The sequence below is a fragment of the Lagopus muta genome, chromosome 15 (genome assembly GCF_023343835.1).
Source record: "Lagopus muta isolate bLagMut1 chromosome 15, bLagMut1 primary, whole genome shotgun sequence".
NCBI classification, from domain to species: Eukaryota; Metazoa; Chordata; class Aves; order Galliformes; family Phasianidae; genus Lagopus; species Lagopus muta.
The window spans coordinates 7,697,571-7,719,974 of NC_064447.1; the positions used below are offsets into that span (position 1 = coordinate 7,697,571).

Consider the following 22,404-nt stretch of genomic DNA (forward strand, 5'->3'; position numbering starts at 1 on the left):
TTAACATAGCGATTATTTATGAACTCTGATGCAGAATCTGATTTACTTCATAGAGCGATATCTGGGGCTCCTGGAAGTCGCTGGTATTTTCCCTATGAGGGAATCTATCCCCACATACTGGAATTCAAGTCTTTTTTCCTTTCTGTCCCCCTTCTCTCCAGTTTATAACACAAATAACCTGGCCCAGTTTCTCCACAGCAGCAGAAGAGCTGTCAAGTGTCCCATCAGTTATGTATTGACTTGCATCAAGGGAGGCGAGCACACCTGACAGGAGGGCAAGTCCCTTTCAGACATGGATAGTGCATCAAAACCAGTCCTGTGAAATTACTGAAAATGCTCTCCCTTAAAAATACAGACTTCTGCTGTTGAGTAACTTTAAATGTACAGATGATAACCCCGTGTTAGATCAGATTGTCTGTGATGAGAGTGAGCATTTGAGGGATGGCCCCAGACCAAGGAAAGGCAGAAGGCCATCCAGAGGAGGGATGCCTCACAGTGCCTGTCATAAAGCTAAACTCTGGGGAGCCGGTCCAAAATGAACATCAGTTGATCAGGATTCACCCCTGGATTATTTTTATTTTTTCATTATTTCTCCCCATAGCTTAGCTATGCTCAGCTGGGTGATTCAGTCAAGTACTGGAAAAATGAAAGGCAACCTGAAAAGACTTCCACAGAGTGACTGTACCTCAGGAGGTGCATTATGAGTCAAGAAGCAGGTTATGGCTACATCCTTCCATCAGAAACCACTATGAGAGCATGACTTGCTTTCTGAAAAGAATTCACGTGTGAATCCACTGTTTGGATCATTCTTTCCTGAACAGCCATGATAAGCTTTTATACTGACATTCACGTCCTGCAGAGGAAGGGAGAAGTGCCCCTTATTATCTCATTAGGATAACAGCAGTCCCTTTAAGCTCTGACCCAGGAGGCAATTCTGCTTAGCCAATAACCTTTTAATTAAAGAGTACTTCCTGGAAATATTTATACTTTGTCCTTGGAATAATATACTCAGGATAAACTAATTGTAAAAACAGCATTCAAATTCCACCACCGACATTATAAGGGAAAGAACAATGAAAATCAGCAGCAGGGCAGAAGAAGGAGGAATAGAAAATAAGTTATGGAAGCGTGTATGCCCCTGTGTTCGTGCATGTTAGGAGTTTGAACAAGCATAGCAGATTCATCCAGCTCTTGGTGTAATTTGGCATTCTTCTGAGGCAAAAAACCTTTATGTAAGTAATATTTTTTATCACTGCTTTTCCTTCTCCTTTCCTCAGGATAGCTCACTTCTGGGTACAGAACAGGCTTTGCTCTTGCCCTGAAGATCTGTGCTATCATCCTCCTGAGAGAACAGATGAGAACCTCATGCCGAGTTTGCACTGATATTTAATTTCCTTTTCTCTTAGCCAGCTCTATGGATGAAACTCAGGGGCTGGCCAAAGGGGCCGGCTCAGTTTTGCCTTCTCAGGGAGCATTCTCAATGGCCAGTCTTCCTCTGTTACCCAGTTTCCCAACATCAGTCATGCTGGAGCAGTGCAGTACAGTATGGATCAAAGATGGACCTGCAGGCTTACAGCCAGTTTTGATTCAGAAAGCTTCAGCACCTCATTAGGACAAATCTGCCAGTGGTGCTCATCTTATGCACTTTCTATTTAGAAAACTTTACGTCGTTACTATGCTTATTAATCTACACTCTGTTTCCTTTATACTGCAGCTGTACTCAGCAACTACTCAAGCTTCATTCTCAGATTCCAGATCATCATTCATGAAATCGTTTTAGTCAAATCAGTGTTTCTTCCTTGGTTCAGACTAAATATTCCCTATTTCTTGTAGAGAGTTTATTCTCACTGTGTTTAAACTAATATCCTTGACTAATATCTTGACTATGAACAGTCAAGTACAGTACTTAGATCTGAACAAAAACTCATATTCCCAAGATTTGCAGTTCATTCCATCTCTTAGACCTTACAGCCTCACCTCATTTTCAGAAAGGTGAAATTTAAATGCAAGGTGCAAAACTTTTTAGTCACAGGAAGCTCTGTGTTACCAGGAAAGAGCTTCCCTTGGTCCCTGAGCAAGAAGAAAAGCAAAGAGCAGTTGAGTCATCCCCACTGATGGCATGCTTTGTAGCAGGCCAGCTGTTTTGTCTTTGGTTGAGTTTTTTAGGTGAATGGTCAGGACAGTTTCCACCATCATCACTTTTGGGCAGCCTCCAAGTAGCAGGATTTGATCCCATGAAACTCAGCTCTGCAATTCAGTGTAATTTTCTGGTGTTTCTGATGGCAATATCAAATTCAATATGGATGTGCTGCTACTTGGAACTTACCCAAGGACATCTCAATCCAACCTTTTGGGGCAATTCCCTAGCTCTCTTCTCTGGGTCTAACCAAAATCCTCTCACCTCTCCACAGCATCTCCTTCCATGCTACTGGGGCAATAGGGTGTCTCTGCTACTGCAGCAGGAACAGAGGCTACGGCATCTCTGCTGCTCCCCTAACCCTGCTTCTGCAGCCCTGGGGATGGTTCCTCCATCCAGCTGCCTTCACCCTGCAGATGCCAGCTGGAAAGCTCTGCTGGAGAGAATACCATCTCCATTATTGGAACTGTGCGGCTCTACCAGCCCTCTTGGCAGCAAGGGAACATTTTCTGCTTTAATCCGCACAGAGGTCAAATAGTTTCCTCTTGCAGCTCTCTTCCAAAAATCCCCTGGGAGCCAGCAAAGGGCTACATCCTACAGAGCTTCCTCGCAGGGACTCAGGGCAAGGAACAGCATGCATGGCGAGTGGCGATGCACAGAACCAAGCCTGTTCAGTTCTCATCCCACTTACCCACCTCACCGCATGCATTGAGCACTCACAAGTGATTTGGGTGAACTTTCCTGCTGGAGTTTTTCCAGGTTAAGTGTCACTAGAACATGTACATTTAGAGGAAAGCTGTTTTTTCTTTAGATGGGAGCCTTTTCAAGGGAGTTTAAAGAGGCAGGGCATCTTATTTCCACTGCATTTCACTGAGGTATCACCTAAATTATTTCAGCACTTCTAGAATCCTAGATTTGTTTTTAAGGCTTTAGGCCACCTTCTGCATGATCCATACTTCTCTCTCAGACCTCTCACACACTTTGGCCTTGCAAAACAATTTTAATCTGTGGGAAGGTTTTGGGGACAAATATTTGGAAACCACTCTCTGATACTCGCAGAGTACAGGGCGTCCATTTGGCCTCGTACACAGAGCTTTGCAAATATCATTCTGCTTATGGGCTCATTGCTGACATCTTTAGCAGTCAGTTCTCCAAAGTCCCTCAAGACTTGTGTTTGTTTGAATATTGTAAATGTTAAATTCACTCTCAATAAGGAAATGAAACAGCCTCCGTCTCCTGGAGATGTTTTTCTCAGCCACGCTCTTCCCCACTCCCTAGAGCTGCCTTCCCTGCTCTGCTGCACAGCAGGTTTCCTGACTAGCACCACTTCTTTCCTACTCTGTAGCAAACTGCAAGACTTCTGTTTACTCCTTTTCTCATTGAGTACTTAGGAATGCTCCAGCATTAATCAGCCCAGCTGCTGCAGCTACATCTTGATTTCCAATGGGAAGAAAAAAAACAAAGCTGCCTCCTCCCTCCCAAACACAGTGCAAAACAGCCAGAACCCTCCCATTGCTCCCACCTTCAGAGCAGATACATCCAGCAACTTATCCATGTGCACAATGCTACATGCAACTGCATCATCCTTCCAATCTGAGCATCACAGTTCAGGGTATCTAATAATTGACGTAACTTCAGAACTTGTTTTATTTTCTCCATTTCTTAAGTTGTGGATATTAACCCTTCATAAATGATCAGCTCTCACTGTATGAGCTACAGAAAGAGAATAACTCTAACTTCTCTTTCACCAGCACTACTGATTACAGTGGCATTTTTTTCTTGAGTTTGCTTTCAAGTTTTTTCTTTTGATCTTCTCTTAATCTTGTTTCTTCTCCAAATGAATCTATTAGAGCAATTGGGAATGGTCCTTAGCAAGAAAAAGGTTGTTTCTGTTCTTTCTGGAACACAACCTGGGAATTGTTCTTCTATGAATTATTTCATTATTATGCTTGTATTTCAGCACACACCCAACACTATTTCAGCAATGGTAACTTTTGAATATATCAAAGTCAAATTAACTTTGTGATGAATAAGAGATGAGGCTGGAAGAAGCTGTTCAGATGGTGCTCTCGCTGCAGTCCTGACAGTCTAATTGCATAAGTGCTAATTGTGTCTTACTTTTCTCTCCAATCTTCTGTACAACATAAACAAAATGAGGGTAATTAGCTCAGGAGTCCTCACTTCTTTAATGTCCTAAAGATTTTGAGTTAGATGATTTCAGACACAGTAACAAAGGAATGAGATCAGATATTTAAATATGATTCTCCAAGGTATTTAAACCCAACAGTATCTGTGTGGAAAAGTAAGATATCACCCAGGACTTGCAGTAATTAGGATCTACCACATGGTAAAGATTTAGCAAAGACGTTTTGCTTGGAACACCTCCACATTTACTTCTCTTTTAAAGCAGAATATTTTGCCTCTTCAACAGGTAACTACTGAGTCAAAATGTCTCAAAAACCTCTCAGCGATGATGAGAAATTCCTCTTTGTGGACAAAAACTTCGTTAACAACCCTCTTGCCCAGGCTGACTGGTCAGCGAAGAAACTGGTTTGGGTTCCATCCGAGAAACATGGATTTGAAGCAGCAAGTATCAAGGAAGAGAAAGGGGATGAGGTGACAGTTGAACTGCAGGAAAATGGAAAGAAAGTGACACTGAGCAAGGATGATATCCAGAAGATGAACCCTCCCAAGTTCTCCAAAGTGGAGGACATGGCCGAGCTGACATGCCTCAATGAAGCTTCAGTGCTGCACAATCTAAGGGAGAGATACTTCTCAGGCTTAATTTATGTAAGTAGGTTTTATCTTGCATGCTACCATGTCCCATCACAAACAAAGCGGATCCCACCTGCTGTCTGGGGTACAGTATTTGTGTATAACTTGGCATGCAAGTCTGTACCCCTCAGCAACAGGATCCTAAACCAAAAATGCATTTCAGTGACGTTTTTTTCTCCACAACTCTTCTGCTTTATTACTTTTTCCCCTTTATTCAACTAAATTAAAACACATAACGGGTTTCTTCCCCAAAGTTTACTAATTATGAAATGATGTTATTGACTTGGAGAGCATCCTCTGATAGTTAAACAGCAGTCCAGCTCCTTTGAAAATCATGACTTCAATGGAAATCTGATCAAGTTTTCAGTCCATATGCCCCAACAGTAACTTCAAAAAAGAACACATGGAAAAGCCAGGTTATATAGCCTTTTCCCAGGCAAACTACCAATGAAATGCAATGGACAAGTTCTGGTTTGGTGGCTGCTTGAATAGAACCTTATGTTTGACTAAATGAAAAATCGCACTGTAATTCAATCAAGAGTGCTCATATCCTTCAAAGATAGCATCTACTAGGGCTTTTTTTTTCCCCTTTGTTGGTCAACTTACGGATTAGAGAAGCCTGGGTAAATTCTAATCTCTCTATGCTCATGTGATTCAGGGCCCAGATTTCTCTGTTTCCCATTTCACACAAGAGCATTAACATAATCATGTTTTGCCATTAATAATCTGCATCAGTAGTCGTCAAACTGCACAATAAAAGAAGCCAGGAAATTTCCATGGGATTTAGCTGTTATCTTTGATGCTACATGGAGGATCCCTATGTTATGTTGTAGAGAAGTAACCAAGAAATTCAATCCATGGAAATTTTACTTGCATGACAGACCACTAATGAGTGAAAGAAAGCACAGAGCTTAAGTAATGTGGGTTTAGAGGCAGGAATAGAGCTCTCTTTAATTTGAAGAATGCTAAATTGGAAGGTAGGAAATGAAGCAGAAAATAAAGATAGTTATATATAGTTAAACAAAAAAACCCCAACATTTAATTGTTATGCATAACTTAATAGAGCTAAAGCTGAAGATCTTTCCTTCAGGAATCTATTAAATGCATGTCATCAAGATGCCTGAAAGATGCCTAAATGCTCTCAGCATTTAGATTTATTAGATTCTATGCCCACAGGTGAACAGAGGGAGCTGTGTGTTATTATAATACTAGAGCTCAAAATGTTGTTTACTACAATGGAATTTGTCTGAAAATGTTTTGCATTGTTGCAAGATTTAAAAGGAATTACTACAAGTGTAGATGGATAAAATGAGAAGGAGGTGTTTTTGTTTGTTTGTTTTGTCTGTTTTTTAGGAAAAAAAAGAAAAAAAGACCAGATGTTTCAGGACTTCCTGTTGATTTACTTTGAGGAGTTTAGTGGAACTCTCTCATCCTACAGGAAGTTCATTTACTCGCATCATCCACTTTTGAAAAGTTAAAATTTGTTTTCATGGAGTCAAACATCAAAGCATGTCTGAAATTAAGCTCTCTCTCTCTCGACAAGATTTTAAGATGGTGATTAATTAAGAGTTACAAAAAAAAAAAAAAAAAAAAAAAAAGAGTTACAATTCTGAATTGTAATCCAAATAGTATTTTCAGGAAACCTAAAACTGTTTTAAATTGTCCAGCCTTGTCCTACTACACACCTTTTGGGGAAAAAAAAAACAAATGTGTGGAAGGGATATAAACATATTTTAGCTTTGTTCTCATCTACTTGCAAAACAAACTGTAAACCACCATCTCCTCTCTTTGCCTTGGCTGCCTGCATTGCCTGCCTTGGAATCCCACACACACAAGGAAAACTTGACCTTACTGTTCTTCCCTTTAGAGCACCACTGATTCAAGTGGGGGTTCCCAATTATGCTATAGAAAAACATTTCAACCTAGATGAAACAAACAAAAAAGTCTCACAGCAAATCATCTGTCCTTAGATTTAAAATAAATATTATTAAATCAGAGGAAGTAAAAAATGTGCAGTAATTCAAAGTAACCATCCACTGGAAGAACACCCTGACATTTTTCTTTGATGGAGTTAAGAAAGAACAAAAAGTGCTTTGCTACTAACTCACATTTCACACTGCTGAGAACAAGCAGAATCTGCTTTGTCCAGTCACAAATGAGACCAGAAATGACAGTATGAGCATCAATAAAATAGAAACTCGATTTGAGAGCATAAACAAGTTTCTTGTACCTGCATTCATAGGCACTATGCATTCAGCCTTTGCTCAGTGGTGTAAAATTGTTTGTCTATAGGAAACTATACATTATGTTGGAGCCAGTGTTGGGATACTTCTGCCCAAATGTAGGCACTAACAACTCAGATGTATGTATTTGCATAAGTTCCTCTTAACCATCAGTGGTGATGTGCAAAGGACAGCAATCCTGTTGGACACTATCCCTAAGATACCATATCTTGCCCCCAGGTTCTCCAGGGATGGACACGATTGCAGATCCCCATCCCTGGGCAGGCCAAACCTCAGGAGAATAATCCAAGGCACAGATATTTCAAATCCCACTTTCAACTCCATGCTTGGCTAACTGGCTTCCTTGACTTCAGAACACTTTATATTAATCTGTTTTCCCAAGACCTTTGTAGAACATCTAGAGCTGTGAGTGGTGAAGCCACAAAGCCTGGTTTACCTCCCTCAGGTGAGAGGAGGTATCAGTTGCAATCCAGTTAGAAATGGGGATGCCCAAACTTCATCGGCTCAGGCTTTTTTTGGAAGTGGCTCTGGCCAGCCTGGTCTGCTGGTTGGTGACCCGACCCACAGCAGGGGGGTTGAAACTAGATAATCATTGTGGTCCTTTTCAACCCAGGCCATTCTATGATTCTGTGATGATTCTATGATTTTTTCCTGCTTTAAAAATCTGCTTCTTGTATCTCCAAGTTGGCGCTTAGGCAGAAAGATATCTAAAAATCTCAGTGAAGTAACTTCCTGAATTGAACATTTATTCTTTTACTTACTTGGATATTAGTACCTGAGTATATATAGCACATCTACTTCAACTGAAAAAATATCTTATTTTACTTCCCTTAAGGGCCTAGTGGTCATTTTGTCTTATGTAAGATACACAGCCATTTTTCACGTGTATTGACCATACAGCACGAAAGTTCATTTTAACACAGTTAGCACAGAGTTTTGTCCTAAACTCTGTCATCAATTAAAAGCCAGCGTAGCAGTGATTTACCCTCCCCAAAGGTTTTAACTTGGGGACATCAAGAGCGAGTGAAGGTGCAGTCACAGTGCTGTAAAGGTTGGAGATGCTCGGAGCACCCCACGCGTTCTGCCCAATGCGGGGCACCCAACTGCTCCTCACCGCCATGAGCTGATGGACGCTCTCGCCCTGTTTGCTCAGTACCATATAAAGCTCTCAGGCTGTGCCGAGTCCGTGTTGTGCCATTTCCTAATATGGTCAGGAAAGGGAAACCCCTGTGCCCAGATCCAAGCCTTTGAGATGGCATTTTACAGTCCTGTGCTATCCTTGTTCCTGTGGGGGAACTGAGGCGGCTTGAGCTGTCCTTAGACACAGCTCTGAGGTTAGGGCAAGGTAGCACTGCGCAGTGCTCACCCATGAACTGGGGGAATCCAAACAACTTACGTCCAAGTCATAAAGGACAAAAGTTCATTTGTTTCAGACTGGTGTCAATTCAAAAAATAGTAGCCAAAGGCTGACTTAAGGGCTGCAAGTATCATTTCTTTTTCTTTACTTATTTTTTGTGTTTGTTTACTTTGCTCACTTTTAGTAGCTGTTGTAATATACGGCATTTCATCTATTATCACTCACTAATATTTCTGTTCCAGTTCAATAAGTTGGAGCTTCCTGAGACAAAGGATGTTTTTTAAACCTAACAGTTGGATGAATAGCCATCAGCTGGTGTCCAGTGTTCTTGCTTGTTTATGCATCCATTTTTACACGAATACCGTCAGTAAACTGAACACATAAAACAGATTTTTTTCTTGAATCTCGTACAGAAATTGTTGCTTATTGAAGGTATACCATTCTGATAAGAGATCTGTTTGGAACTGGAGTAATTTTTTTCAAGGACTCACATCAATCATTACTGCTGTGTGGTGGTTATATGCCCAACATAAACCCACACTTCCAATCTAAGATTTAAGAATTTGATATCTGTCTGAGCAAATAACATTCCAGCACACAAATACATGTATAAAGGAACATTCTGAAGCACTGTAGTCCCTAGCTCATCACAAATAAAGGTGATTCACTACATACCAAAAACAACTGAAATAAAAAGAACGTGCAGCATTACATCAAAGCAGAGCGTTTCCACAAGCAGAAAAAATTACATAGTTTCTGTCAGCTTCCTTATTAGAAACAATTATTTATGCACTTGGAAGCTGCACTCATACACATACATACGGAAACTGCCACTTCATTTGTCATACTAAATTGAGAAAAATAATTGTTTTTTGCTAAAATCCTGTTGGTTCAGTGCAGTTGATGCCTTGTGTCCCAGTCTAGATACAGTACACGACACTAATTCCCTTTTTTACTTCAATTTCATTGCAGACTTATTCAGGTCTCTTCTGTGTTGTGGTAAACCCATACAAGCAGCTGCCCATCTACTCAGAGAAGATTATTGACATGTACAAGGGAAAGAAGAGGCACGAGATGCCGCCCCACATCTACGCTATTGCAGACACAGCCTACAGGAGCATGCTGCAAGGTAGGCAAGTTCTTAGAAATCACTGCGCTTTAACGTGAGAGAAAACAATGTACTGCTGCATGTGTGCTCCCTCAAGAAGCACAGTCAGAAAAGCTGTGATACACAGGGAGACATGGGCTTTCAAGAAGTTTCGGAGGAATTCTTTGGCAGGAACGGCACTCCACAAACACTGACTCAAAAAGGAAAAACAATCCTTTTACCCATCTGTGTCGAGGCATGTGGGAAGGTTTCAAAGTTGAGCAAATAGTTTTGGCAAATACGGGCATGGAAAACGCTCCCTTTGCACCAGTGGAGACTATTCCAAAGTTAGCTGCTAAGGCTGTTGTATCTGTCAGCATTGCTCCTCGCTCTCTCCTAGTAAGCAGATTGAATTTGGGGCTACTGTTAGTACAGTGCTAATGCTTTGGAGTCTTGAGTTGAGATGTGCTCTGTTTTCTAATGGAACAGCAGTGGGAAAGCAGACCCCAAAGCATATAATGAGACCTTAAAAATAAGTAGGGAATTTCTGCTTTGAATACTGACAGGCTAAGGAGATTTTGTCCTAAAGAAAGATCATTCATTTAGAGATAAAAATGCTACAGCAATGACCACGCAAGGCTGCAATATCTACAGAATGCAGGGACGTGACTGGCTGCTATCTCACAGCAGCCTCGGGTGCTCTGGGGAACCAGGAGGCTGCAGAACACTTTGAAATGTAAATCTCCATTTGAGGTCTGTTCCTGCAAAAGTTTTGCCCTACAACTGTGGTTCAGCAAGATTTCCAAACTCAGCCCTGAAGCTTAGGGCTGCCTTGTTTTAAGTTTAAGGATTTAAGGGTATAGGGCTTATGGATTTTTGGTCTGACAGGGGAAAAAATTATTAACGGCATCTGAAATGTCAGTTTAGCTGCTAGATAAATACCCAGCCTTGACTTCTTAGCAACGTTTACATACAAACAGAGAACAGCAATTGCTATGGAGATATTAATCTATTCAAAACGATTTTGCACTTTATCTAACCATGATCCTGGCACACATTGTAATCGCAATGATTGCAGCACTCCTGTAGTTGAAATCTGAAAGAAATAAGTTGACTAGATCTTAAGATCAGTCTGTTCAGAACGTTGCAGATGGTTCATGTTGTTGTAATTCAAGGCTTAGAGTAGACAAAGTATGTGATAAGCCTCTGTGCTGTCTAATTTGACCAACCACCTTTCAGACTTCTGCTGTCTTTAAATATCAACAAAATCTCTATTATTTTGGAACAAACACTACATAAGGATACACGCACCAATGGTGACAGATACCAAAAGCATAAAAACAGGTTTTTTCTCCCTAGAGATGTCTTGAGTACTTTATGTATAACTGCAGCGTTAACAAAATAACCCAGATAACAAAAACCACTTTTCATTTTTCATTTACTTACGTAAGTTGATCAGCTAATTGTAACTTTGGCTTCTAACCTTAAGGTCTTACATTTTCAGACACGTAAATACTTGAAATATAATGAATTCAACTCTAAACTTTGCCTTAAAACATCAACATTTTTTTCTTCCTGTCACTTATGGTACATTTCTCTTCTGGAGCAGTACCAATTTTATCACCCACAGGCAGAAGGAGGCAGAATTACAGTGCAACAAAGGAGGATCAATAAAGCATCAATAACAGATGTACTGAAATCAGACATTCCTCCTTACTGTAACAGCAAGGACAGGTATATAAAAAATGTTTAGGGCTGAGAGGACAGGTTTAAGCTTTTAGAATAACATGATGCATTGAATCTCATTTAATGGAGCCACAGCTGAAAGAAACTTACTTGGTAGAAGCAGATCCTTGAAAGCTTCAGCCATCTATCTGCCTTGCAGATCAGGTGTTGATCTCTGTCCTCTGCATACAGCACTTCTGAGGGTTCTGAGCAGACCCTGCTGTCAAAGCAGCTTTCTTTCCTCAAAGCCTTTCAGCAGTGAGCCTCACAGGAGCTATGCAAGAAGTTCAGCAGTACCCTTCTCGTTCAGAACTCTGCTATTTGTCCCTAAAAGCAGGATGAAGGAAAAGTCAACTAAGAAAGTGCTGCAAGGTAGCGACAGGGGAAAAAAAGGAATGTCATACTGCATCTACTACTGAAAAATAAGGATTGTTTCAGTGTAGCAGTATATATCATTTTCCTTCTTAAACTGAAACTAATTTCAGTTCTCTGCCTGATCCCAACATCATAAGGACCTCTTTCACTCTTCCTCTCTCCTGTTGTTCCTAAGGTGGTCTTTTGAAGCCACCTGAGCATGATCACCCTTCGCTGCAGTCATTAACTACTTCTAGAACAGCCAGGATTTAGCTGTGCCTCCCAGGTTGGGAGGAGAAGGCAGTACAAGTGGATGCTTTCCCTTCTTTCTGTTCACTTTTTTGGTGCTTGGAATGTTCTGACTCCACCAATTCTTGATGGATCTTCATACCTTATGATTCATATGTGTTTTCTGGAGGAAACCTTCCCGATAGAAAAAAGGAAGGGGAGAACAAATAGGAAGGAAGGGGAAAGAAAGGAGGAGGGAACAGACCATAAGTTGAACTTCAAGAGAGACACTTCCATTACCTCCTCCAAACCACACACAGCTGGCACAGCAGCCAAACCCTTCCCACAAGAACTTGCATCACAAGCCCAGGACACCCACGCTTCACTTGCTTATTTACTTGCACATGCAGTTTTGGAGTCTCTCCATCTCTGAAGAGGGCCCCAGTTGCCTTTAAAGCTGAGCTTTTGTTTGGAAAAACAGACTCATGTTTTGTGCATAAAACTAAACCAAAGCTTAATATAACTAGTTATGTAGCCAAACTGTATTCATGCTGAGGTGGTGAGAGTGGGCAGCAACATAATAGAGTGCGTGTGTATGCAATCCATATGGACAGAGTGCTTCATGGGACTCTGTAAGCACGTTTGTAAAGGGAGTATAAAGAGAGATTCGTGTTCATAAACTTGTATCAGGGCACTGAATGTTTTCCTTGAGAAATGTCAATATTACTCCTTATCTAAGGAACTTCTTGCCAAACTAAAATATATCTTAGGTTCATAAGACTGAAGAATTACATTCTAGTACTCTCTGATCAGGACTGCCTGGCCAAAAGCAGTCAGCTTGTTCAAATCCTGGCTACCTCTATCTCTCAACAAATCAACCAATGGTATCTGCCAATAGCTGGTCCTATTGCAAGTTCATCAGCTGGGGATCAGAACCCTTCACATTCAAACCCTCTGTTGGCACAAACGTCCAGCATGTGCTCCTCCTCTGCTTTCAAGACTTACTTGGTCAGTGTGTTCATTAGAGATGATGTTCAAGTCCCATCAAAGTTGTTCTTGTAACAACACAGCCACTGTTAACAGAAATCAAATAATTGGAGACAATCATAAAAAAGTCCACTTATATTTCTTTACTGACCTCTATACCTGTGTTATGGATGCAGTGGCTTCTCATTGCAGTTGCAATAGCACTGCACAGTCGCTGTGCAAAGGGCTCAGCCTCCTCATCCCAATACTCCCAGCACCGTCCTCATGCAGTCTTCACATAGAAACGGCCCAGCTAATAATCATTCCTTGATTTTGCTAGCTTCGTTTTAGGGTGGGTAACTGCAGCCTGGTGTGCAGTGTGGCTGCACAAAGGCATGATGCAGCGCACAAGAGGGCACCATGGTGCAGGGCAGAAGAGCCAGAGGTGGGTGGATGGATGGATGGCTTCTGCAGCACTGCCAGATGCCAGTGATAGTAGTCCAGTGAGGGTGGGTAATTCTGCTGCCTTCTGCTATTGTCTCTGCAGGTGGCGAACAGTAAATGTGTGATAAGCAGCACAAATAAGGAAGGTCAGGTTGTGTAGCAGTAATAACAGAAATATTTTTTCATGTGGAAGATTATGCTTTTATTACACACTCTGAATAATACTGAGAAGACATATGGAGGCTTTCTTCAACTCCAAGAAGCTTATCTATTTTCTGCAAAGCCATTTTCATGAAAGCACTTTGTAAGCAAGCTTGAGTTAAAGATGGAAAAACAAACAACCTTGTATCTACTTGGAGGTTTGGGAGGAAAACACAGTTCCCAAGGTCCTAGAAAAGGAAGCTGCATGAAAACCCAGCTGTTTACTGTGTCCTTAGCAGGACCATACAGAAATGTTCCCTTTAGTCAGGACAGTTATTAACAAATGTAAAGAAGCAGTGAGTGAGTGTTGGAGCTTGGCTTCAGTCTGTTCTTCCCTTTTATGGTAAAGCTGCCAGCTTGCTGCTTCATTGTGATAAACCATCTGATTTTGTTTGTGATTAAGCAGAACTAGCGTGTCTATTGAGAACAGAGGGGCATATGATCCCTACAAGCAAACTGGAGGTGTTTGGTGAAAAAGTGTAGCATATTCCAGAAAAAAAAAGTCCATTTCATGGTCTTGGAACTTTCTTGTTCATGGAACTTGATGGGACTTAGGAAAGCTGGTGCATTTTAGACAGTGAAGTATGTCTGTTTACTATTAAATATTCGGGAGAATATCCAAAAATGTCCAAAATGTTTAATACAGACATACAGGGGGTGAATGTCTTCCAAGTAGTAATGTACTTTTTAAAAAAGGTATTAACCATAGAGATATTGGAACATACAAGATATTTTGTTACTTTGTGAGCCCCAGAAATTATGCTTATCAAGTTTTATTTTGTGCAAGTGATTTTCTCTGCTAAATCTACCCATATAATGTTTCAGTGTCCCAAAACAGGGCAGAACCCTTCCTATAAAAAATAAAATATTTTGGAACAGAAATAGAAGCAATCAATTTGGAGAGTCCTGGAAAACAAATGAGGCAGGCATTGCAGCTCAAGACAAAGCAGAATAGGATTTGGTTTCCTGATTTCATCCTTACCTTTGCAGTATGTTGAAACTTTTGAAGGAAATGGAGCAGTGTTGCATATTCTCCCTCCATGAATGCGCATTGGCCAGCATGTCAGTGGGAGGTTTTGCAGGTCAGACTGCACAGCTTAGCAACATAGGGCTTATTACTGCAGGACTTCATAAGGCTGCCAACTGCTTGGGGCATTAGGAAGGGATAAGTCCGGTGACCAAGAGCGGAGTCTTTTCCTTCTGCTTCCTCACAGACTTCTCCAAGAAAGCCATAGGGCTGCCCGCTTACAGGGAACAATCGGATTGCACAGCCGCGGTCTTCGAAGCCATTCAGGATTACAAGGAAAAGATGAAAAAAAAGAAAAAACAACACAGTTTTTCTTTTCCCTCCAAGAACTCCGAGTAGCCTTCAGGCTAATTGTTATCAGAGTCACACAGTGCACATGCACAAATGCCTATGGTGCATACCTTAGTATATGACACGATCAAGAGGGGTATATCACTTACTGGGAAGGGAAAGGGGGAGCAACAGGCAGAGAAATGAAAAAATACTTGGCTTGCAGGAATATTACTTTTTCTAATGTCCCCTGAGCTCAGAATTTCCACTGGCAACTCTGTATCAAGGAGTCACTTTTATTTTCTTTATGATATTTATGGGTTTGTGATGTAACATCAATATATGCCAATGGTTTCTATTTACACAGCAGTGTATTTTTAGCAAAAATTCTACTGCGTTCTCATTTTTTTAATTTTAAAGAAAGCCAAGTTCAGTGAAAAATAAACACTGCGCACAGCTCCCCTCATCCAAAATGTGGATGTGGAAGAGTCTGCAGTGTTGACAAATCCTCCAACAGCGGTGTAATGATTCATTTTGTACCAATTTACCAACCAAAGCAGTTAAGTGGTGCCATTTTCTGAGCAAGGGATCAATGAAGCAATTGATGTTACAACACCGGTTTGAACGTTAATGAGAAACTGGGAGTAAATACAGTTATTTAGTATCATTAAGCCAAAGCAGAATCCACTACTGCTTTTCCTAGGCTGGCTGTGGTCCAGGCAGCAATTACAACTTGTAAGCTTAATAGGCTGAATTTATCTCTATTATCTTTGTGCAGTACAGAAAGCTTGTTTATCTCATGCCATTTATTACATGCAAGGTCAGCGATAAGGGTGAGCAACCAGATAGGTAGCCCTGCAAGTCATCCAACTCACAAAATAAAATGAGGAACGGGTTTGTGTCTTAACTTCTGCCCAGAGGCTTCCCTGGTCTAATGCTCACTCTGCATCTGGTGGATAATACATAAATATACAGACACGTTTGCTTCTGCCTTATTTAACTGTCTGCTTCAAGTCTCGGGTTTATAAGCCAAGCACACATTTCAAATATGCATTTGACCAACTTGGGAATTTGTTTTCTTATTCAGAAGATTTTTCTACAGTCTGTAGAAGGCAGTTTGATGCAGCCTCTTGCAAAGAAGGGCCAGTTTCAATGCCATGGAAGTTGCTCATAGCCTTAATCAAGTCTACTTGCAAATATGTCCAAGGATGGAGACACCACACCTTTCTATATGACCTCCTCTGGTGCTGAACATGTCCAATTTTAAAAAAAGGGTTCTACTTCAGAACTGATCACAGCAAACATGCTAAACACACATCTTGCCATAGAGGCCAAATTGTAAAGCCTGTCAGTATCACAGACTTTTCTGGAAGTCTTCTTTCAGTGGAGCTTTGGGAAATACGTTAGTGTTATGGAGCACATTATGAAACCTCAGTGTGTGTTCACTATCACAGCCTAAAATCCTGAGATCAGCCTTTTGGTAGAAAATTCTGTGCAAAAGTTCTGAAGGTAAAGAGAAACTCCAACTCCAAACACATTAAAAAGGGAGATACGTGACAAGATGTGCTTCTAAACCATGCTGCAACATTATGGTGTATTGAACTGCAGCACAGAAACCTCTTACATGCCTTACACAGTAGAAATAGAGATTTTGGCCCACCTTTTTATAAATTTTCATCCAATATATATTTGACAATTCTGTTCATGGTAAAGCATGAAGAATACTTACGTTCTTGTTGATATGCTGTTGTAAAAAAATGTATCTTGTTTTTCCTCAATCTTGAGGATACCTCACAGACAGAAGGATATGTTTTGAAAAAAAGGCATTTCTAAATCTGAAATGAGAGAAAAGAACATTCAAGGTGGATGTGGCTCTGGGCAGCCTGGTCTGGTGGTTGGTGACCCTGCACACAGCAGGGGGGTTGAAACTAGATGATTATTGTGGTTCTTTTCAACCCAGGCCATTCTATGATTCTGTGATTCTATTTGGACTGCTGTGCTTTCAGAATCTAATGACCACCATAAAATGTCTTAGTTTTTGATGCCTTATCTGTCCAGACTTTGTCTGAAGTCGGCTGCTAGCCATATTTCATAAGCATAATAACGACTCAAGTTTCAGACTTGAAATTATCAATTATAATCTTCTTATAGGGAGTCTGATCCTTTTGCTGTCCTCATTATAGTTCATCTCTCACAGAATTTACCAAAAAATATTTTTGAACTCCTAACCTTTTGTTCATTTTTTGGTACAAAATATTTCCATTAGAGATCCTTATTTAAATGTGATGGCAAATTAAATAAGATGTGAACCCTGTACTTTTGACTAATTGTGAATTGTCAGGTTTTGAAAGGTCTAGATTGCTCAATGTAAGTCATTATAAATATAAGTACTTCTGACAGGACTTAGCTATTTTCCCTAATTAATGGATTTTTTTCTTTATTCACAGACCGAGAAGACCAATCTATCCTGTGCACGTAAGTAAACTGTTGTTGTTACATCTCAATATTACAATGTCATTCCTTACGCAGAATCAATTCAAATTCTGGTGGAACTGATATATTCTCACCTTCAAAGAGCTTGATCTGCAGTCCCAGTAGAAGAGTTGCCTGTTGACAAAATAAGAAGCATTATCAGTGCCCTAATATGTGTTCAATGCACAGTTCTCAGTTTAAACTGACTTTGAATTCAGAGTTTACTATGAGAAGTTGGGGAAGTTCTCGTAGTTGTAGATTAAGAGGTCCCTTAAGGAAACTGAGAAAACTGAGGAACATGGAGGAATTCTGGGTATTAACTGAACTGCTTTTCATTCCTGCCCGTCAGCAGCCTGCTGTCATATCCTCAATCCGTTGTCATTTTAAGAAATTGATCTTTTCTGTTCATGTGATTTTGGGCTGTTTGCATATTGTGTAGCTGCAGCAGCCAAGGCTTGGCAATTCCATGTGGCACAGCCCACCTGGAAGCCTGTGTGCAAAGCCATGGAGCGTTGGCTAAGTGCACACTGCACTATGGGAAGCTTTCTGCAGTCTTTATGTAATTGCTATAGGCAATAGCAAAACACCGACTAAGCCAGCCCTGTTCTGAAAGCCTTGACTGTTCTGAGTCCTGGCTTGCTGACGTTTTCCTCTTTGAGTTCTGACCTGCCATCAGTGCCAGATGTTGTGGGGGCAATTAGTGTAGCAGGGGTCAGATGGTGATTTTATTGCAATAAACTTTGCTGTGTGTGACATACTGCTCCCCAACATCCCCTTGGTTTATCATTCCTACCAATTTTTGCAAAACACTCAGACTGTACAATTGGATGGGGATCTTCTATGTGACCTTCAGCTTTAACGACAACCACATTCCTCTATGGCTTATCAGTTGGTTTTATTTACTTGAGTGCTATTGAAGACGCTTTTGACATAATTTGATGTTTGTTGCATTACACATCTTCCAGTTTTCCTGAAAAAGGATAACATTCAATTCATGTAAAAACAAATAATTGTTTGCAGAAGATGGCATGCATAGTACTGATAGCAGGATTATACAGTGATGCTGTAGTCAGTCACAGATTGCAAATATATGTCATAGTTCCAAACTGAACTGGTTTTGGGAGGTTATCCATAAAAATGTGGCTACTGCCTATTTTTTTTCAGAAGACAGTGCTCCTGACCACCAACCATACAGGTACTGGTGAGTGCCAGTGCTGGCTGGAACAAATTCATCATGCAAGAAGTAGACAGTATATTCTGTACCACAAAGACTAGCATAGCTCTGACCTTTCATAAACAGATTCACTTACATGCAAGTGTATCAGTCACGAATCTGCCCACATATGCATGAAAACCAAAACAAATCCAAAATCAATGCAGTGTTGGAATAAAAATTGACCATCACTTTCTTCCCAAGATGAAACATGTCATGGTAATGGAGTCTAATTTAAACTGCGCATTTTGTCCTTCTATTCCTGCACCTTACTTTATTATTGTATCAGTAACACTTCAGATCTTTTAATGTTGGAATATTAAGATTTATTTTATTTTCAGGAAATTTCTTTTGCAATTCAATTCCTTTTTGCTTATAAAAAATCTCTTTTTTCCTCTTCTTTCATTTCTTTTTCCATTTCAGTTTCTTTTTTTTTCCACTTCTGATGGCTACAAAATATATTGAATATGAATACTTTTTTTTCCCTTCACCTAGGAGCTGAAAACATAAAGCATTTCACACCACTAAAACATAAAATAAAGAGAATGAAATGTCTTTCCCATCTGGAAAACAATCTTGTTTAGAATAGCTGCTGCATGTTGGATTGGCATCATGACCCATAGCTTGAAAAATTCCTCTCACTGTTTTTTTAAATCAAGATTATTTAAGCAAAAATCAATATACACAGCTTTAATTACTAGTAGTTTATCCTATATTTTGGCCTTATTTCTCTGTACAGAAACAAGAAAGTTCACTTAGCTTTCAGCTGGGCAGCTTCAAGTACAATCAGTTCACAGTATTTTATAATTACTAAAAATTCCAAGAGATTATCTTTTTGCCTAAAATATAGACCAAGAACTGAAGAACTCATGGCATTGATCACCTGGGATCTTTTCTTTCAATATGTATAGACTCAAACTTTCCAAGGCTTGGCACCTAAATTGTGAAAAATGTAGCTGTAAGGATTCATATAGAAATAGTTGGGGACGCTGCCAAGAGCTCATCTACTTTTTCTTTAATGCATGCATTTAGATTGATTAGCTTCTATCAAAATGTACAGAGCAGGGTAGTGTTTGCACTTCATTTGGTACAGCAACAGACAAAATTTTGGGTTAGGCAGTGACCATCCTTTACCCTCCCTTTTGGGGCGAACTCTCCAGAGCCTCACTTGGCTTCATTACCTCCACCTGCTTTCTCTCCTGATAATGTCAGGAAGCAGTCACCCAAGACATCTTCTGAATTGTGAAGTCTTGTTAGGCAAAGCCTCCTCTGCAAGAGAGCTAAACTCTTCTCTTTCCCAGCACACTAAATCTCAAAGGCTGGAGCTGGCAAGCAATGCTGTCTGGCCTCTCTCCCGCATGGTTATCTTGTGCAGCTTTAGACCTGGGTGGAGCTTGGTGCCGAACCAGCTCAGTCTTTTGAGATTTTTTTGTAAATAAACTTAGTGGGATCAGCAGGCTGGCTTCTGAGCGAGGTCTTTGGGATTCAGCTGGTCTAGGACAAAGATTTTCATTATCTTTGCACATCTCATACTGCAGGATGAAGCCTGCCAAGCTCTAATGTGATTTGGAGCACCTCATTGACTGCTGTGTTCACAGAGGCTTCCCGCAGTGCCAGAGTAGCCAGATTAAGGGATGTGTGAATGGTCAATTTTTGTGGTTCATTGCTTGCTGAAACAAATCCTGCTGTTACTTTTTAGATGTTTCCAAAAGTGGAATTAAGCTAAGTCTTATATCATAATATTAATATAGAAAGCTTTCAAGTTTTCAACAAAAAGTCCAGTTTTTTAACTACTCTTTCCCCAAACATGCAGCAGTCTTAGTTACACCCCAGCTACACCCCAGGTTTACCCCACACCAATGCAGTCAGCTTCCCACTCTCACCTTGTGCTGATTTGGAAACCTATTCAAACTGAGATAATTTTCATTTAAGGTGAAAGCAATGGAGTTGTGGAGGATTCAATAGCACTATGTAAGTGGGCTTTTGTGCTTTAAATCAGTTACTGTGTTACTAAACAAAACAAAAATCTGGGCAAGAAATGAAGGAGGAATAAATGTAAAATATGTCACACAATGAGAGAGCATTGTTTCATGCTTTTTTTTTAGTGTAGCAAGCCTATAAGCCTAGTATATCTTTTCACTCTGGGAAAACAAGGCAGATTCTCAGGATGAAAATATGTACTAAGTACTACTGTTGGACTATCACAGCTGTGCAACAGTTACTGCTTTTCCTCCCTTTGTTTTTGCATTGCCCACCTGAGCTGGGTGAAAAGAAGTGCACTGGCAATAAATGCGCTGCTTCTAAGAATGGCAGCAATAAGAATGATTTGAGATACTTCAGTTAAACAGATGATCTCTCTGCTCCCCAAAAAACTTAGGATAGAAGTAATAGACTTTGTACAGTGCACTCCTCACTTGGAACATGATTCGGGCTGCAGATTGAGGAACATAAACAACCAGAAGATGCCTCCTGAGAGGAACCCCACTGTGTGTATGGTCCATGCTGTAATCATGATGCTTGCAAGAATCAGGCCCTTATTTAACAGTTGAGTCATTGAGACTAAAGAGAGCACGCAGATTTAAAACAGATGGGATTCTTCATACCACCTCACAATAAAACTTGTTTCTGCCATCCTAGAAACGATGGTACTTCAAGAAAGATGCTGAGAAAAAAAAGCAGCGTGACCAGTTCTGCTGCAGCTCAATAGTTCTGGGAAAAGTTTAATTCACCTATGAAATCAACTGAGTCACATGCTCTCCTCCTCCTAGATATTTCCCCTTGTAAGCTTCTTTATGTTTAAAGGCACTGAACCTAATTCAGCTATTCCTCTTAATTAATTACTCTTCAAACACATTGGATTCTATCACTGAGATGAAGTCTAGACCTTGTCATACAGCTCTGCTGGATCCTTCAGCGTAATGTTGTTTAATGAGTACTTGTTTATCAGACTTGTGTATTGTTAGGGACATTTAGGAGTGAACACGATACTTCATTACTTATTTTTTTTTCATCCTTATTGCTGTGAGATCATGTCTGTTTTCCATTTCATGCTGAAACAGTTCCATTTCATGTTGAAGAATTTGTTGTTGTCCACTTCAAAAGGAATTTAAAAGCTCAAGAAGAATAGCTGCAGAAAATAGAAAACTGTGCAGGAGCAAAGAGTTAAGGAAAGCAAGCACAGAACAAAATGTTAAGTAACTAAAGCATTACAGTATGGTAGGATAATTACAAGGAAAATGATGCCTTATATGGTAATACTCACAGGCATTCAGGGAAAAGCCAAATGATGGGCACCATTGCCCTGGGAGAAAGGAAATGCAATTCATGTAGTGATGAACTACAAATAACCTTTAATAAAATAGAATAACTCAAAGCCTACAGTTTGTTTGAAGAATGCTTTTATTTTTTTCCAAAGTATCAGAGATGCAAGGTAGATTTATTTGAAAACTTTGTACGCATATGTCTTCAAATTGGTGTGCTTGGTTTGGAATTGTTCCCAGAACACTTAATTTTTATCAATAAAACATGGAAATGTTTTAGCACTGAAGTCCAGGGCAGGGATGGATCCAAACTCTAAACTGTGCAAATTAACCCAGGTCTTGTGAAAAGGAACCGTCTCAATTATTTCTGGTTAAAACTCTAAACGTTCCTCATCATGATGTGCATCAGACAGAAATTGTTTCTGACTTCCTAAGGTTTAATCAATGTCATCACAATTTAAAAGTTCTTCCCAGCATTTACTCATATTTTTTTATGTCCGTTTTTCACCAGTCCCTTGGTAGGAAAAATTAACTCCTCTATTCCCTAATTAGGAAAAGAAGCACAACTACAGCTAAACAGACTCAGTTTGAAAAGAGCTGACAAATATCTGTGGGACTTTTACATGTATTGTTCTTTTAATTTTT

The 22,404-nt window shown here is 40.2% G+C and overlaps 1 protein-coding gene across 3 annotated transcripts in view; it reads left to right on the plus strand.

Annotated features, from left to right (window-relative positions):
- Positions 1–22,404, plus strand: part of MYH11 (myosin heavy chain 11) — a 55,918-nt gene that overhangs the window by 1,537 nt on the left and 31,977 nt on the right. For all 3 annotated transcript variants that reach the window (XM_048961802.1, XM_048961803.1, XM_048961804.1), the window contains exons 2-4: positions 4,569–4,927; positions 9,485–9,641; positions 17,262–17,289. In XM_048961802.1, the coding sequence (XP_048817759.1) occupies positions 4,586–4,927; positions 9,485–9,641; positions 17,262–17,289 (527 nt within the window). In that variant the 5' untranslated portion in view covers positions 4,569–4,585. The remainder of the gene's footprint in view (positions 1–4,568; positions 4,928–9,484; positions 9,642–17,261; positions 17,290–22,404) is intronic.